The 18551-nt window shown below is 42.1% G+C and overlaps 1 protein-coding gene across 1 annotated transcript in view; it reads right to left on the bottom strand.

Annotated features, from left to right (window-relative positions):
- The window catches only part of RYR2 (ryanodine receptor 2), a 539007-nt gene that overhangs the window by 221642 nt on the left and 298814 nt on the right, over nucleotides 1-18551 (bottom strand). Inside the window, exons 25-26 of the mRNA XM_072971049.1 lie at nucleotides 13854-13937; nucleotides 191-350 (exon numbers count right to left, since the gene is read on the bottom strand). Coding sequence (XP_072827150.1) covers nucleotides 191-350; nucleotides 13854-13937 — 244 coding nt within the window. The remainder of the gene's footprint in view (nucleotides 1-190; nucleotides 351-13853; nucleotides 13938-18551) is intronic.

The following is an 18551-nucleotide window of genomic DNA, read 5'->3' as shown; positions in this document are numbered from 1 at the left end:
TTTGTGAGTGGCCACGCACTGACTCCCGAGCCCAGCACTGAACAGGTGTGTCGGGGCATGTGTACATTAGGGTACCTATATGATGTAAGCGTCACAGCGGTCATTCTCTGATGTCTCCTGTCACAAACAGTACTAATCCCCACCTAAGTCACCCCCAGAGCGAGCGCTGTACAGGGAGGCTCCCCTGTACCTGCTGGATGCCGTAGGTCCAGCCCTGGCGGATTCGATCCCGGGCCCACACGTTATGAGCATTTTCCGCCAACTTGTCCACCATCGCTTCCTGAGATGGGGTGAGTTTGATAAAGCTCAGGTCCATCGGGGCAGGCTTGTACCCACTCGTCAGCTGGTAACTACAAAGCAGAACAAAAAGAAATATATAATGGGCCTCTCCAAGAAAACCAAGGTTTCAAAATCCCTCTAATAGTCTTGATTCCAACTGTTCCTAATTCTTATTGCTCCATGAAGCACAGGGGTGACCAGGGGGAACACGTCTGTCAGCAAAGCTGGGCCCCTTTCGCTTAAGCTGAACGCTCATCAGCTGGAAAATGTTTATGTTTTCATTTTTACGTCAATAAAACAGAAATGAGACAACACCCATCTCTTAACTTTATCACTGTTGTGTTCCTAACAGTAGAGGCTTTTGTGCAGCATAAATCAAAGTACAGGTAATCCATTAAAACATCTGACGAATCTCCCATCCTGCTAAGTCATCATGTTCCTTCAACATTTACGTGTTGTATTGATGTGATATTTATTTCAGAAACCCGTGCGTCCTGTCAGGTACTACCTGCTCATTATTCTACAGGGAAACATTAATGCATTCATACTTTATTTCCCTACTGCTGTTCCTACTTAAATCATTCAGGAAGCCTCCAGATAAAACAGACTAGGAAACCCCAGGTGCATCACCAACTGAAATATGGTTAAGGCCTGCATTTTAGGGAACTCTTACCAGAGACTATTTCCACACTCTGAGCTGGGGAGAACAAGTACTAAAACAAGAAGTTTTAATCCTTTCGAAGAAATATAAAATTGAAAACACAAAACTTTCAGCACACATGCATCAGGGCAAAGGTACTGCTCTGCCATACATACACATGAACATGCACACACACACACACACACACGCACACGCTGCCTCATTCTATCAAATCACAAGATCGGCACGAAGCCTATTTTACAGCTGCTTCTCTCTCCTTTTCTGTCACTGCTGTGTCCCCTTCAATCAACCATGCCTGGAGGCCAGGATCTGTTTCTGATCTGTTTTTCTAATTGTCATTATACTTAAAAGAGTTCCCTGGGAGAGAGAAGAAGCCTCTCAATCTACATGTTTTTGAAAGAATTAACTTTATTTACAAGATTAATATTGAGACATGCATCTTCATCTGAGAGTCTCCTTTGGTGCACACGGAGAGAAGAAAATTCACCAGATAATTATGCTGAATTAAAAAAATGATCAGAACATGAGAAAATGCTGTCTGAAAGAGAACTATACGTCATTTTTCTTCTTCTAATTATTCCGGGCCATGGCTAGCGTGATTACAAGGTAAGCTCCTTAACAGCAGGGAGCTGACATCACAAGCAATAAATAATTTAAGGCTGAATACAGTTGACTTTACCTGAATTACTCCTACTTCATGATAAAGCATCCTGTATTTTATAAATGATTTATCTATAGGCAAAAGTTTTAGAAAGATTTCCTTTGGTTTAAGTAGATCAGTTGGTCGGGCAGGTGCAAAAGTAATGGCTAATTATTGCCTTAGGACATTTAATTTACATCCATAAACTAAATTTATAGACATGACATTTGGTTCTACTTTAAGTCAGGACTCTGCATGTTTGGGGAATAAACAATATATTTTCTTTGTTTTTCTATAAGGAAGCCATATGGGATTTTTTAATCACTCATACAAATCACTGTATTTTATAGAATTTTGATGTTTAAATGGACAGATTTGTAAACTATAAGCATAGCCTACATACAAGCTCTTATTTTCTTCAAGTAAGTGTACCAAATACATTTCAAATGCACCAAGAGGTGATCAAGCTAGCTAATTTCCACGTTGAACAGGTTGCGCTGGAAGTGTAAGCAGCTTTCCGCAGGAGAGAACTTCCCACACGAGCCCCTCTGTCTTGTCACAGCCCTCACGCTGGCGCCCCCACGCCCTACACATCTCCGCCCAAGCACACCTTGCACATCTTTTGATCACAGGATACACTGCCTAACCTGCTGGTTGTCTCCGCAGATCAAAGGAGCAGGGATGGAGAAGAAGTAATTAACAGATGACCAGATCTGTCCCTAGCTTCCCCTTCAGTAATCTTGAGAACAAACTGTGCAAACAAGACAGCATCTAAGGAAAGATCACAAGAAGTCAACCAGCCTGCAGGCATGGGGGAAGCGGTTACTCTGCCCACCTGGGGATTAACTAAGATCACTTCCCCTCTTCCCTTCCAAACTCCCATAGAATCCAAGTAGACTCTTCAGAGATGGTCTTCTGGGGACACTCAGTCCACCACACCCCCAGATTGCCGGCATTCTGATTAAACGCAACTTTCCTTTCTACCACCATTCGTCTCTGACTATTGATTTTTGAGCGGTGAGTTCGGTGAAAGAAGTCGTGTTCCGGGCAACAGTACAGAAGTTGGTCTCCTGTGCTCTCCTACCTTCCACCTCTACTTCTCCCCCTCCTCCTGGCCTTCCCCACGATCGCCCAGCACACGGTAACACCACAGCACACAATTCTCTTTCTTCTTTCATCTTCCAGTGGTTCTGAGCCCTTCCCCTTGTCACAGAGGACACACGTAAGGCAGAATTTTGAAACAAATGAATAATTGACTAGAGCTTTTGCTACCTTAGTGAGGCTCATGTAAATTTTAAGAGGAACGCTCCTTCCCCTGCAACTGATTCTAATGTGGACTTCCCAGTGTGAATGAAAAGTACTGCAGCCGTACCAGTAAACAAAGGGTGCTGCGGCCACCAAGTCATCAGCCACTGCCACCGCCCCAACAGTGAGTGCCTCGACAGTGAGCGGAGGGAACTCAGGATGGACACAAGCAGGCGGCCTGGCCTCTGCAGCCCCCCCAGCAGTGTCCCCTGAGGGGACTCAGGATGTGGAAGAATGGGACACTGGTCCCATAAAGCTAGGTGCACATCAGAGGGATGATTTCCATGAACCCAGACCTTGGCACCTTCCTACATGTAGGAAAGCACAAAATTCCTTAACTTGAGAATATCTGGCTTTCTTTAATTAACAGTAGCCTTTTTGAAGTGGGAGGAAAGGGGGCAGGGCACAACCCCTGAAGGAATGACACAGCAACTGAGGACAGGACAAACTGGTTACAACAAGATGGCAGAAAACTGGATCTCCAGTAGATGTTGAGCCTCACAGCAACTGGCGCCTTGCCAGTTCCCCCACTGACCATAAAAGGTCAAAGTGGGCGGGGGGCGTTTCCTGGAAATCCTCGCCCCTTCCCCAAAGTAGCTGGAATAATCCTCCTACCCATTAGCATGTGAGATTACCCAGTCCACAAACCTGACAACCCCGCACCTCACAGCGGCTCTCGCCCTCCCTGCTGCTCTCGCTCTGTCACGCTCGCCTTCTGAGCTGGCCGCACTCCTGTCTGCAGAGCGTGCGTCTGCCTTCCCTGTAAACACCCGCCCCACCCCTCCCGGCTTCTTTCCCTCTCACCTCTCTGCGAAGGCCCACACGCTGCCTGCGGAGTGTGTGTCTCCTAAGCCATTTTCCCTTCTGGGAGAGACAGACTGCACTCTGTCCAAGGAATGTGTCTCTCTCTACATAAACTGACTTTCACTCTACCATGCCTTGCTCTTGAATTCTTTACTGCGTGAGGCAAGAACCTATTCTCCCCCAAAATTCTGATGTTCCAACTACCTAGTCTTTTTGCAAAAACTCCTATACATCCTGCCTTCTCCCTTGCCTGAGCAGAACAGTCTCTCAGAGCGATCTGAGAGGCTGCCTCCTGGGCTCGTGTCCTCGGAAAGTCCACTGAATAAAAACGTACGCTCAGCATACAGGTGGTGCATTTTACTTCAGTCGACACCAGCAGTGTCTTCTTTGGAGTGGGGAGGACTTCCCGAAGGGTACTTTCTTTAAAAAAAATTATGGATAAGTTCTACTAACCTACAGTAGAACCTCACATTCCACTACATGTCTACAGTATGCACGTACAGGATATGTGTATACTATATAATGTTGGCATAGGCATTTCTCTTTATTTTGTAAATTTTCCTCTTCTTATATAGAGTATCTACTGGAGTTGCTTTAATTTGTGGTCACAATGAAAACCTACAGAGATGCATTTACACCTGCTGATTTGAAACAGCACAATAATTAGTTCATGTTCATTTTCAGATGTAGACTACAATTTATTCTACTTGTGTTTCTTCATAAGCCTGTGTAAGAAAGAATTTAGTTTAAAGTGGTTCTTTCAAATGGCTAATAATCCCATCCAAAGTTACTAACTCCCATTTCACCTGACCCTTATTTCCACACTGTTGTAGTTCAAATCACCTTCACAGTAAAAATAAATACAGATATCCTTGAAATGAACAGTCTTCAACTTCAGTAGTTTGATAAAAATGATAACATCATGAATGCTGTAACTAAGAGGATCAACGATGACTTATAAAACCATCTTTCTGCCTGTGAGACATGACAAAGTAAGAATCAAATCATTACGGCAAAATGAGATTTTTTCAAAAGTGCATAAATGTGCTTTAGCAAATACTGTCCATTCCATCTTATTCATACAACTTAGGCACAGAAAGATCAACCAACTACTAATACACTTTCTTTTGAGTGAAAGAGAGCAAAGAATGAAGCTTTTAAATTAAATGTAATTGACATGAATCTTGGAAGCTAACGGGTTACAAGTAAAGTTTTAGACTGACTTTCAGAAATTTAAAAGAAATAAAGGAAAGACTGCTACAGTTCTTGGGAAACAGAATGTCACAGCCCAAACAATAGGGAAAAGTCACATCACTAGTAATTCTACTAATACAAAATACGCTCATATTAAAGACATCTGTGTGCTACATTCTCCCGAGCTTCCTGGGAAAACTCTGCCAAATCAGTCAACAGACCTCTTTCTCCTCCAGCCTATTTCTCTAGTAGGTATAGTTTTACTTCTGTTACTTTAATATGCAAAGCTGCGGTGCCATCAACCATCTTGCAAATTTAGCTCATAAGAAATATGTTTGGAACTAAACATATATTCAATACATTCATTTCCAAAGTATCAAATTCTTCTGTAGTTATTAGCTCCTAGTTTTATTTTGAGGTAGTATATAATTTTTTTTTAAAAAACAGGGAGATTAGTAAATTACATAAACTGAATGGGCTTCAGTTTCCTTACAGCAAAAGAGTTTTTAAAACACTTCTCTGCCTGGGGGAAAACCCTGGCAAACTGCCAGTTTCATTTGCATCAAATTACCGAAGATGTGAACAAAAAGTTGATAATACTTGGCCCCATGGATGAAATGCCATGTTAAGTAGCAATGCAGTTTTGTGTTTCATCCCCACCTGACCCACATTTTTCCTAAGCAGGAATTCTAAAACAGACTTTCAAAAAAAATGTTCAATATAAAGTCACAAAAGGGCCAATTAAAGTGATGCAACAAAAACACGGCAGCATACCAAAAACACTAGGAAGCAAGTCTTTCCTTTCTTTCCCAGCCTCTCCCACCTCTCGAGCTCGCTTGTTAAGTCTAGTCTGATTCAGGTTAAATGAAGCCTGGAGTCATCATGTCATGAAAGATGCACAGTCAACACGAAGAGATGATGTCCGAGTGCAGCACATGCTAGTTGTAAATTTCAAACCAAATCAGCCCTTCAAGTACCTTGGAACAAATGGGAAAATCTCAGATGACTGCACACCAGAGATATTAAGAACAAGTTTTGCTGGAAGCATATCTACTAAAAATGAATACTAGGCTGACATTCTCCCAAAAAGGAGACAGAGAACATTCAAAAACCCTCCTCAAGACAAGCACAGTTCAGTGGTGAAGGTGGAGGGAAAGGACGGGGTACAGTTCTGCTGCTTCCCCTCTCTGGGCTGGTTTTGAATAAACGTGTAACATGAGGATGTGCCCTGTGCCTCCCCCTGCCCTCAATTTCTTTTTACTCCAAGGCCTTCCTGTGCCCCGCAGCCCCTCTGAAACAAAACCATGAGATAGCCACTGCCCTAAGAAAGGGTCATGTCAAGAGAGAGATTAAAAAAAAAGAAGCTATTCTTGACTTTTGGATTTTCAAAATAGGCTTTGAAAATGCACTACAGAGACAACAGTCTTTATTTTTATACTTTAGCAGCTTAAATAAGAAACATTTATTGCTCCCCCGGGTGCAATGTAGCTGGATGCTTCTGACCCGTGAGGTAGATCAGCTGAGACAAGTGTTTAGAAAAAGACCATCTGATAGTAAAGCCCTAATTCTGATACCAAAAGAGCAAGGCCCGGCAGTGCTGAGGCACAAAGGGAGACCAGACTCTCCAGGGCCAGACAGACTGAGGTTCCAGAGCCCAGAGGAGAGGAGACTTAGAGGAAAGCCAGTGCTCTCCACCCCTGCCCCGTGGAGACCGGACAGATCCCAGCGCGGAGGGGAACTTCTGACCTGCTTACCAGGTGGTACCCAGGAACACGGCCGGGTCCCAGAACCCCTCCCCCCCACCCCCAAGCCCTGGTGCAGCACAACTTCAGGAGGACAGATACGGCAGGAAACCACACCCAGGATGGCAGACAACCTTCCCTCCTCCTGCACCGAGACTGCAGAGAGGGCAGGCCTGGGCTTCCCGCTCCTCAAGAGGCATGAATGAAGCTGGCAGAAGAGCAGGGACCTGGAGGACTCAAAGAGATGGGGAGGAGAAACTGGCATGTGAGCCAAAGATGGGCAGGGAAACAGGCCTCCCACAGGTGCCAGCAGGGACGAAGACGACAGCTAACAAAGACGCTCCTCGGACCAAACTCGAATCAGGCTCCTCTGAGTCCTCTTTCCGACTCTGCCTCTGACCTTGGGCTCTGTCCTTCTTCCATTTAGTCCAATTTGAGTACAAATCTTGCTGGATCAGTTTAGCAACCCCCCCACCCCCAATGTTGTATCACTGTGGTCTGCCTTCAGCAAGCACCCCATCAAGCTGGTTTTACCAGAACACCCCCTTCCTCAATGTCTTAGTAAGTTTCCATTAACTGACCCCTCCCTGATCCTTGGCTGAAACCCCCACTTGGCCTTGCTGTATTCACAATACTGAGGGGCTCTCCTCCCCTACTGCAGTAGTTCCTGAATAAAATCTGCCTCTATGGCTCTGACTTCTGTCTGGCTCTGGTCTCCTCTAACATAATTCAGTCCCTGAGAGCAAACTCAAATGGGGATACCCAAGGGCCAGTGGCTCCTCCGCACCAGCCAAGTGTCCCAAATGCACACAGCCCCGAGAGCAACAAGGCTGTAAACCCTGAATTCAAACTAACAACAAATGTTCATCCCGTGGTTTAATGTTTCAGGCCCTGTTCTAGGAACCAATGACAGATCACTGATCAACATGGACAAATAATCTGTGTCTTTGTAGAATTTATGTTTAGATGAGGAATCTGGCAGTAAACAAAATAAACATAAAATAATGGCATGTGAGAAGATGTAAGTGCTGTGAGGAAAAATCAAGCAGAAGAGGGGGCATGAGAGGTAGAGCGTGTAAAATAGGGCACGATGTGAAAGAGGCAGAGAAGGATGCTTTGAGAAGAAGACATCTGAGCCACAGCCCACAGGTGAGAACAGACACAGGAAACAGTGATTTTAATTGGTTTGCACTGAACAGACTGAGACTGGGTTTCCACCATCAAGCTGCATTCTGCCTGCAAGGCCCATTGGGTTTAAAGACAAAATTAAGCCCGATGAGATAAAATGAAGAACATTACGTATTATCGTCTTAAATTTTGTGGTCTGTGAAATTTACTCGCTACACATAAAAAGGAGTATGTAAATATTTTTTTTCTTCACAATCACAGCACCTCATCACGACAGAGAAAATCCAGCTGCATTTGTAACGCAATTTTTCGTTTAGGTAAATATTTACATAAGCTGAATTTTGTGCATGTGCTTGTGTCCACATGAACCGTATAACCATGAGACTGCACATTCCGCTTCCTTCTAGGCATTCATTTCAAAAAGTCACCTTAAACATACATATATACACATATGCATTGAAAACACCACCCTTAGCCTCTTATCTGCCCCAATATGCCTGAGAGATACCACTTCCCCCTCTGGCTTCACGCGTCAGAGGTAAGAAAGTGGTGCAGGAGGGAGGGACATCAGCACTAGTTTCAAAAACCTTTCAGACAGCAGAGGGGAAGAGCAGAGCACAGACTTAGCGTGCACGAGGTCCTGGGTTCAATCCTGAGTACCTCCATTAAAAATAAATAAGTAAATAAATAAACCCAATTACCTACACCCCCCCCCAAATAGATAAATAAATGAGATTTCTTAAAAAAAAAAAACCTCTCAGATGACTCCAGATGACGGACTGTTTTTCACAGCCCATACTACCTCTTCTTCCTCGGTGATGCACACAAGCAACCAGCTTCTGACCTACTACGTTCTGTGTTGAAAACAGGTAAGTGTGAAAGAAAAGTCTGAATAAATGGCACTGGTATTCAGTCGAGAATTTTATTCTCATTTAAACCTTTTTTAAAAATCTCAGTTACTCAGGGATATTAAATACCGGGAACCACAAAGCTCTGGGAATGGATTCCTTTCCAGCTGCATTTTTCTTCATTCTTACATTGTTTGGACTCCACTCATCAAACTCTGCAGCAGGTCGAGAGTTTCACTTAATACAAGTAAAACAATTTATGAAATATTTACTTCTAAATGTATTGGGATGATTGTATGAATTTTCTCCTTTACTCTATTGGGTGTGAATTTAATAAATATATTTTCTAATATTAACCCATCCTTTTATTACTGGAACTAATTTAGCTTGGCTGTAATGTACTTTTTAATAAACCGTTCAGTTAAGTTTGGCAATTTTTACTTAGTATTTCTGCACCTATGCTGTGACTGAAAAATGCTGCCTGCCCTTCAGCAAACAAAGGATGCTGCGGCCATCAAGCCACTACAGCCCCCCCGCCCCGCCCCGACGGGGAGCCCCGAGGGAATCAGGATGGAGACAAAGGGGCTGCTGGCTGCCCAGCCCTCAGCCACTGCTGCCACCCCAACAGTGCACTCAGAGGGGCCCCCGGCTGGGAGAGAACAGGACACGGGCCCTGGACAGCTACGGTGCACATCAAAAGAATGATTTCAGTGAGCCCAGACCCTTGCACCTTCCCATACACAGAAAAGTGCTAAATTCCTTAACTGGAGATGTCTGGTTTTCTTTAATTAACAGTAATCTTCTGATGTTCCCACTACCTAGTCTTTGTTGCAAAAACTCCTCTCTACCCTGGCTCTCCCCCTACCTCTTCAGAGCAGTCCCTCAGAGTGATCTGAGAGGCTGTCTCCCAGGCCTGAAGTCCTCAGAGAGTCCACCAAATAAAACATAATTGTCAACCTCTAGGCTGTGCATTTTGATCAGCCAACAATGCCCGTAAGTGAGGCAGGATTACAACTTCCCTTCCCCATACTACCCTGATCTGGGCTTTGGTATCAAGGATGTATTATTGTCAGACAATAAGCTGCAAAGGGCTACTTCTTTTTCATTTGAGATTACTCATTTTTAAATGTTTGCTGGGAATCAACAGAAAAATTTTTTGGAGAGAGAGAGAGTGTGTGTGTGTGTGTGTGTGTAGATTTTAAACTATTAATTCAATTTCTTTCATAGTTACAGCTCTATTAACATTTTCTTTCTTATTGGGCCAGTTTTGATATTATTATATACAATTGTCAGTATCACTTAACTTAGACACTTTGGGCTTAAATTTATTATAGTTTGTGGTCTCTTCTGAAAATATCCTTAAAAGTGCTAAAAGAAGTATTTCTTTTTCCCTTTATGAATCTTTTCAGAGCTTTCTTCTCTGCTTATTAGACTTCTAAAACATGCTTTCTCCAAGAATTGCTTTAAATACACAACTCATACGTTTTAATATGCAGTCTCTGCCTTTTCCATTCTTGTATTTTAAATTTTCATGATGTGTTTGCTCTATAAGCCATTGAGAACTATTTTTTAAAACTTTTAAATATATCATGACTTTACATGATTTTCTGGTTGTTGCTGTTATTTCTTGTGATTCAATAAATACAGTATTTATGATATCAGCATCTTCATATTGTAAGGGATGTTAAATTTTATAAATGTCACTTGTGTTCAGTGTACTGTATGTGCCAACTTATAATTTGCAGGGGGTTAAATTGTTATTACTCTTCATTAATATTTGTCTGCAACACATACCACTTTCTGGGAGCTGTGTTACAACTTGTCACTCTGTACATTTGTCTATTTGTTTTGGAAAATCTATTTTGTTTTCTTGATTTGTCTGAAACTGCTTTACTTGGTGCATACATGAGTAGTCATAGCATGATGCTTATCTTTTAGCTCCATATACAGTGGCCTCCTTTCCTTAATTTTGCTTATAGAGCTATTTTGTCTTATGTGAGGCAACTGACAAAAAGGACACTGCGCTTCCTTTTGAGTAACATTGCTTGGTACGTCATGTTACTTTTTCCAGCTTTGCATGTTCTAAATTCCTCGATACGTCTCCTACACCTGGTTTTATTTTTGTGAGGTGAATACAACATGAGTTCCATCTTTTAAAATCTAATCTGACAATCACTGCATCTTATCTGGAGAGTTTAATTCAGTTACATTTGTTGAGATTAATGATGTATTTGGATTTATACCTGTCATATTTTTTATTTTTTAAAATAACTACTACTGATACATATAAAAGAATGTGCTTTAAAGCATCACAACGAAATAAACTCCACTGACCCACCACCACGCTGAGACTCAGAACATGACTGATGCCACTGTACACATCTGTGTGCGCCTCCCCACTTCACAGCCCTGCCTACACTCCAACCCAAGGGAGTTACTATTGAGAATTATGATTCCACTCCTTTAAAAAATTAATCTTATCACACGAGCATGTATCTCTAAAAAATACATATATTTTTATACTTATGTTTTTGAGCCTCAGAAAATAGTTCTAAACTTTATGTAACCTTGTGGGTTATAGTTTTTACCCATTCTCAACATTGTTTCTTAGGTTCACCTATATTACCACTTACGATTATAATTCACTCACTTTATTATATGACTATCTCCAACTTAATCGTCTTCCCACTGAGTAACATTCCTCCCGCTCCTGCACTTTTATGCCGTTACAAACTACATTGCTGCGAACGAGAGCGTCCTGTGCGCTGGAGGGGACTTTCTCTACAGCATCTCTCTAGGAGTGAAACTGCTGGGTGTAACGAGGTGTGCAAGTGTTTCCTTTTACACAATGATGCCAAACTGCTTTAAAATGGTTGGAGGAAAGACTCCAACCTTTTAGGTCTGTGCTGATCTGCACCCATGTCAACACCTGTCATTACCAAATTCCTTAATTTTTGCCAATAGTGTAAGGACAGACGGCATCTCCCGGCAAATTTAGATGCAGTACAGACTGTCAGCAGGTGTGAGTGCAGTTTAATGACCCCATCTTTTCCACTTCCACACCTATTTTCAATAGTGTACAGCTACTGAAAGCAACACTAAGAAAAAGCGTCAGTAAAAATACATTGAAGACAGAGGACCTTAATTCCTCCATGAGACTAACTTACTGCAAAGACCTTACTTTTTAGAGAAGTTTTAAGTTCACAGCAAAACTGAGATGTATCTTACACCCACTGTGCCCCCTCCCACAGCCTCTCCTATTTCCAACATTCCTCAGCACAGCGGTGCCCTTGTCACAAGTGACAAACCCTGACAAACCCTGACACACTATCATCCAGAGCCCACAGTTTACATCAGAATTCACGCTTAGTGTCGTCTGTTCTGTGGGTCTGGACACACGTGTAACGACAGGCATCCACAATGACAGAGTCATATGGAGTATTTTCACTGCCCTAAAAACCCTGCTCTCCATCTGTTCAGCTCTCCGTCCCCCAACCTCTGGCGGCCACTGACCTTTTTTACTATCTCCACAAGTGTTGCTTTTCCAGCAAAGTCCTACAGTTGGAATCATTCAGCATGCAGCCTTTTCAGACTGACTGCTTTCCCCAAGGTCTTAATGAGATACACACACACATACACACACACATACACAGTACATGATAAAAAAAAAACTCATTAAATGTACTAGGGTGGCAAAGATAATTAATATTTCCATTTTCTTATCCTTGTGTACATTAGGTTACATAAGGAATCTCTCAGTGAAAGAGTGACAGATACAGCTACGAGTTCTTTAGTTAGTCTTAGTCTTAACGATGCCTGTATGATACACTTTCTAAAACACTCAGAATGAGTCACTGTAAGGAGAGGATAATAAATTCTTTAGCGAAAGATAGTTTCTTACCTTTTTAGCTTTAAAAAAACTAACAAGGATGTGGCTGAATTATAATGATAACTCAGAAGAAAACTTTGAACATTTAGGACTATGATCATAGAAATCAAAAAAAAAATTTTTAATTCAACTTAGATGCACATTTGGTTATAAATAAGTATGATGGAGTGGTCAATCAAAGCGTATTTGAATAGAGTAATATTCTGTGGGGTAAACGGATTGGAAATGCAATTCAAAGAGAAAGGCAAGACGATGTCAGATTCCCTGTGACCAGTAACTCGCACGTGTAGATTTTAAATAAATAATGATACATATGCAAACACTGTGAATCTGCTTCTATCAGATACACTTAAAAGTGACATAAAAGTGTCATTTCAAAGAGTAAATGTATGAAATATGTCTTTAAATAGCATCCTTTGGAACTGTTTAAACTTTTAAAGAAAAACTTTAGAACCTAAAAATGTGCAAGGTAATTATAATATAGTTTTATCCATATGTTTTAAATGGAGTTTGTTGGATTAGGTAAAAATGCTTGTTGGACTAGAGGACTTGCCAGGATTTGCATTTGCATAGCACACACACTGTTTCTATTTGAATTTTATGTTTATCTGGGGTAACCTGAGGCCTGCTGCAACTGACGGAAATCATGGAGGGGCTGCTTTGTTTTTATCTCCATATTACTTAACACACTTCTAGGCCTGCTGTTTACAACGTGCAGGCCTCAGAAAAGTGGCTTGAATACTTGAAATAAAGAAAAAGCAGTAACACGAAGCGGCTGTCACTTGCTGAGCACTTACTCACTAATCCCTAGGACCTCCCGCCCCTGCGAAGCAGGCATTATCAGCACCTGTGGCAGATGCAAGGCTGAGGTTTTGAGACACTGAACAGGTTGTGGCACCGCCAGCAAAATCATCCCTAGAGCATTCACTTCCTCAGCTTTTCGTCTTAAAATGGGAGTGATGATACCGACTTCACAGCTACTCCTAAAATAGATTTTCTTTGTAAAAGCAAACAAAAATATACACTTTTTTTGGGCAGAAAATGAGAAACCACATGCAGTCAGTTAGGACGTGGGCACACGTGTTCACACACACAAGCACACAGAAGAGAACATACTTTTTCTATCACACTGCCAAATATTTTGTGAGTTTTGTTTCCCCTCTGGGTGCTGTGATGGAGACTCCACAGAGTCACCATAGACTTGATGTAGTCCCGAGTGTGATACAGCAAGTTTAAATTCTGGAATTTATAGCATATGCATAGGATATACGTGTCCGACAAGAGCGACGCAGTTTAGCTACAAGAGTCCAGTTCACTAAAGGAACGCACAGACTACTTAGTGTTGCTCAGACATTCAACTTACTTCTTGGGCAGCTTCATTTTTTTCACCTTTTCTTCAGCATGTTCATCTGATATGCCCACGTGACATCCTAATGCCAACAAGGTCCTGGAAAACAAAACCAGACATCATACGCTGCAGTAATTCCTTCCCTAAGTCCAGAGCAGTCACAGTTGGGAATGAGGTGTAACGGGCCACCTTGACAGCAGAGAGGTATCTTCTGTTTTAAAGCCAAACGAAAGTGTACTTATTTAGAAATTATTTGCTTTTGAGTAATGAGTAGGACAACTGAAAACTGAATGTTTTAATTCAGACACACACACACACACACACACAAAACATTGAAAAGTGAGTCTCTCTCCAGTCCCGTCCCTCTAGTCCTGTTTCCGTCCTAAAGGCACTCATTGCCACTAACTCTTGAATGTCCTGCTAGGATCTATGCACATGCTAAAGCAGGTGTGTGTGTGTGGTGGTGGTGGTGTTTTCCTTTTACACAATGGTTATATCTAACACAGTTCTCTGCAATTTGCTTTATCAAGTTTACAATATAACTTTGATACTCAGTATGACTTTGATTTACTGTCCTTTGCAGTTTATTTTTCACCAGCTCTGAAGGGTCTCATTAGCTGTGTCATAATGTTTTACCAAATTCTCTGTTCATAGTCTCTTGTTATTATAAACAATGCTGCAATGAATAACCTTCTACATTTAATCCTCACACTCTATCCTTCATCCACAGCATGAATTCCTAGCCATGCAGCTCCTGGGTCACAGGGAACGCACATTCAGAGTCTGACAGCTATCCCCAAACGTCTGCAGAGCTGTAATCACTCACACGATTGCCAGCTGTGTACGACACTGTCTGTTCCCCACTCCTTTCCAATACAGTTATCAAAGTGCTTCACCTTGGTCAATTAATAGGTTACTAAGACGTCTCACTCACAGTTTTAATTTGCATTTTTCTTAACACAAGTTCAGCTGAGCACCTTTCTCATGTGCTTCTAGAGGTATCCATATTTCCTTTCTTATGTGAACATTTTCCTCCTTCACTTTTTGGTTAGATTTGGTTTTTACTGTTGTATTTTAGAAGCTCTTCAAATATCAGAGATTTGAGTTAGAAATATTTCCTCGTTTGTCATCTGTCTTTTTACTTTCTTTATGGTGCTCTTTCTATGCACAGTTTTAAATCTATTTTTTTAGAACTGAATTTTTCTCTCTTGTTTTTTAATGACTTCTGGGTTTTATGTGGTCCTTAGAAAGAAGTTTTCCATTTGTAAAATCATCTCAAGGAAAACAACTTTGCTTTTTTGGAGGGAGAGGAGGCTATACGCTCTAAGAAAGGGATTTAACTTTATTTTTTCCCCAGAATTTTATTTTTTACTCAGTTTTTTTACTCCACACAATATTTACTGAAAAATCCATTTTTAAATCACTGATTTGAAATGACATCTTTATCATATGCTAAATTCTCTATATGTTTTTTAATCCTTTTCTGGACTTACCAGTCTAGAAAAATGTCATTTTCACATGACACATCAGGGTTTCAATTTGTCAGGAATAGTTTATCCATTTTTTCAGACACTCTGTATTTTTCACTCCCTTTAATGAATGAGCTTTTTTTGATTTCCCCAAGAAAGATCCTTACTATTCACATTTGGAGCTCAACCTTAAAAGTCCTCCCAACTTAGGTAAACAACATCTTTTAGTGCTCAGGACAATGAGTGGTTCTTTCTACCTCAACAGAATTAGATAAACTTTTGGGATTACAGAATTTCTAAGCTGGTCATTTCCAAAAGGGGTGTGGTGAGTATCTAAAATCCATCTATACTTATCCTCCATAACATTTTAAAAACGATGATCTAGAGATAGAAACACACACACACACACACACCCATACTTACACACACTGCTTTCAAGTTAAATTTAGGTTACACATGGCAAAATTAAGATGAGCCCGTGAAATTATCTTTTGAGTGTATAACTACAAAACATGGATAGAGCAAAAGCTAACTAAAGGTATAAAATCATCGAAGTAAAGAATGTGCCAATTAAGGTCAGACTGATCAGCAACAGAAGAACAGAAAACTGACTCAGAACACAGGTTCTACTTATTCAAACAGTCCAATAGCAGAAGTTTCCTGCCATTGTCCTCCACTCACTCATTTCTCGATACAATAAATATCTTCCGAACACCTCTATGCACCACGCCCTCTGCTAAGTTCTGGGGCTAGTGAGGAGTGAGACAAAAATTAACTATGACCCAGTGTCTTGCAGGCAGTGACATAAATACAGGGTACGAAAGGGTCAAGGAGGACACCAAACCCAGCTCTGTAGGTACTCAAGGGTGACAGTGATACTGGGATTTATCTTAAATCCAGGTAATTAAACTTCTGAGTGTATGCTGACCAAGAAATCTTCTGATTGCCATGTACCTAGTACATGAAGTGAGGGTGATGGTTAGCACGGTCAGACCATCACCACAACCCAGTGTTAGATGCTCCCATCACCCCATCAAGTGCTCCACACGTGCCTACAGTCCTTCATCACCTTACCCTCAAGCCACCATTAATCTGCTTTCTGTCTCTACAGACTTGCCTTCTCAGGACACTTCATACTCACAGAGTCACAGAATAATGAATCCTTCCTGTCAGGCTTCTTTGATTCAGCACAATGCCTTTAGGGTTATTCACGCTACAGTGCATATTAGTTGTTAAATAAACAACTTTTACTGCTGAACGGTGCTGCAGTGTATGGCTATTATCACACACTTTGTTTATCCATTCATCCGTCGATGGACACCGGCAGTTTCCGGTTTGGGGCCGTTATGTATAATGAGTCTATGAACATTCGTGTGCATGTCTTTGTGTCAACACATGCTTTCATTTCTCTTGGGTAAGTATGTCGGAGTGGACCTGCTAGCCTGTGTGGTAAACTTCGGTGTAACCTTTTAAGAAGCCATCAGCCTCTTTTCCAGAGTAGCAGGGCCACTGCACAGTCCCGCCAGCAGCACCTGTGGTTTCAGGTTCCTACCTCTGCACCAGCATTGAGCGCATCTGTCTTTCTGATCGCGGCCTCTTCCAGTGTGTGTGCTTGTATCTCACTGTGGTTTAATTTGCATTTTCCTAATGACTAATGATCTTGAGCATCTTTTAATGTGTTTATTAACCATTTACACATCTTCTTCAGTAAAACAGACACTCATGGGCTGCATATATTCTTATTACTGAGTTGTGAGAGTTATTACATATTCTGCCTGCAAGTTCTTTGTCAGGACTTGTTTGATTTAGTATAAATCCTACAAATATAAACTCACATGATTTACAAATATTTTCTCCCAGTCTGTGGCTTGTGTCTTCATTTTCTATATGGTTTCTTTTGTAGTGCATAAAGTTTTACTTTTATTGAGATCCAATATCTTGATTTTGTCTTCTTTTATGGATCACATTTTTGGTATTATATCTAAGAACTTTATGTCTAATCCAAGGAGATTTTTAAATGACAGCAATAGATCATTTAAAAAATTGATTTCACACTATCAACCACACCAAGTTCTTTGAAGAAGAACTCCTTGGCCTTTGTATTATCTTTATTAAAACCATTTTATTTGATTTAACACTGTTCAACTCACTCATTTAAGAGTGTTTTCAAGTCTGCAGAGAGAGAGCAGCGTGAACGGGAAGCTTGTACAGAGGCTGGTGGGGAGGGGCAGAGTTAAGGGAAGTAGGAAGAGGCAGCTGAACGTGGACCCCTGTCTTACCTGGTGCCTCCCAGGGAAACTTGCACACGCATTCAGTATGTATTCACCACAAGATGAAGCAGCAGTAATTGGTGCATGTGGCATCGTAGTATATCAAGTACACAGCCACCGTGGGAAGAGTGAACAGGCTGGCGCAAAGCCACAGAGAACTGGAGGCACCCTGCCCATGGTGAGCATGTGGTGTCTAAAAGCCTGGACTGAGCTTCATCGTTTATTGCTGCTTCATTCATCTGACAAGTACTTACTGAGCTCTGTGTAAAGTTCAAAAGATGGTAAATAAGATCAAGAGAGATACCTGCCTTCAAGAAACTGAGTTCGGGTAGAGTAGAGGCAGTGCTGTGACTACAAGCAGCTGGGCAGCTTCCACGCTGAGAGAGACAAAAGGGCTGAGTGCCTACAGAAGGGGGCTTTAAAGGGCTAAAGAGCTCAGCAAATGCTTCAAGAAGAAGGACCTGGGATGTAAAGGATGAGAACAGGTCATGGAGGGAGTACCCCCAGCAAGGGACCCACAGAGGCCCCGTGGTGGAAGGGAACGTGAAACAGCTGGGCAGAACGAAGGCTAGTGTGGCTGCAGGCGAGACAGAAGGAGCAGCCTCCCCATGATGTGCTGCTGAGAGGGGAGCCCGGACCTCGCTGGACCTTTAGGCAAACTGAGGTCCTGCCGTCATCGTAAGAGCAAAGGAAATTCATTAAAGGAATTCAGATAGGGAGAAAGACACGATCCCCTAAATATCTGAGATCAGCCGGCTGCAGAGCGCAGCATGGTTGAGAGAAGAGCTAGGCTAGTGTCTCAACTGGACCTGCTGGGGCAATTTTAGGGTTCCAGGTGGGGAATAATGGTAGCTCAGGCCCGGGTGGGCACTGGTAGTGCTGGAGGTGACAGTGTGTCACAGCATCATTAGTGCGGGAGGGTCTCTAAAGTGTCCTCCTCGCTGGGTCTGGAATGGCGGGGGGCCGCAGGGGGC

Source organism: Vicugna pacos, chromosome 11, assembly GCF_048564905.1.
Source record: "Vicugna pacos chromosome 11, VicPac4, whole genome shotgun sequence".
Taxonomy (NCBI): Eukaryota; Metazoa; Chordata; class Mammalia; order Artiodactyla; family Camelidae; genus Vicugna; species Vicugna pacos.
The sequence above is the reverse complement of the archived record's forward strand: the minus strand, read 5'-3'. Positions and strand labels throughout refer to the sequence as shown.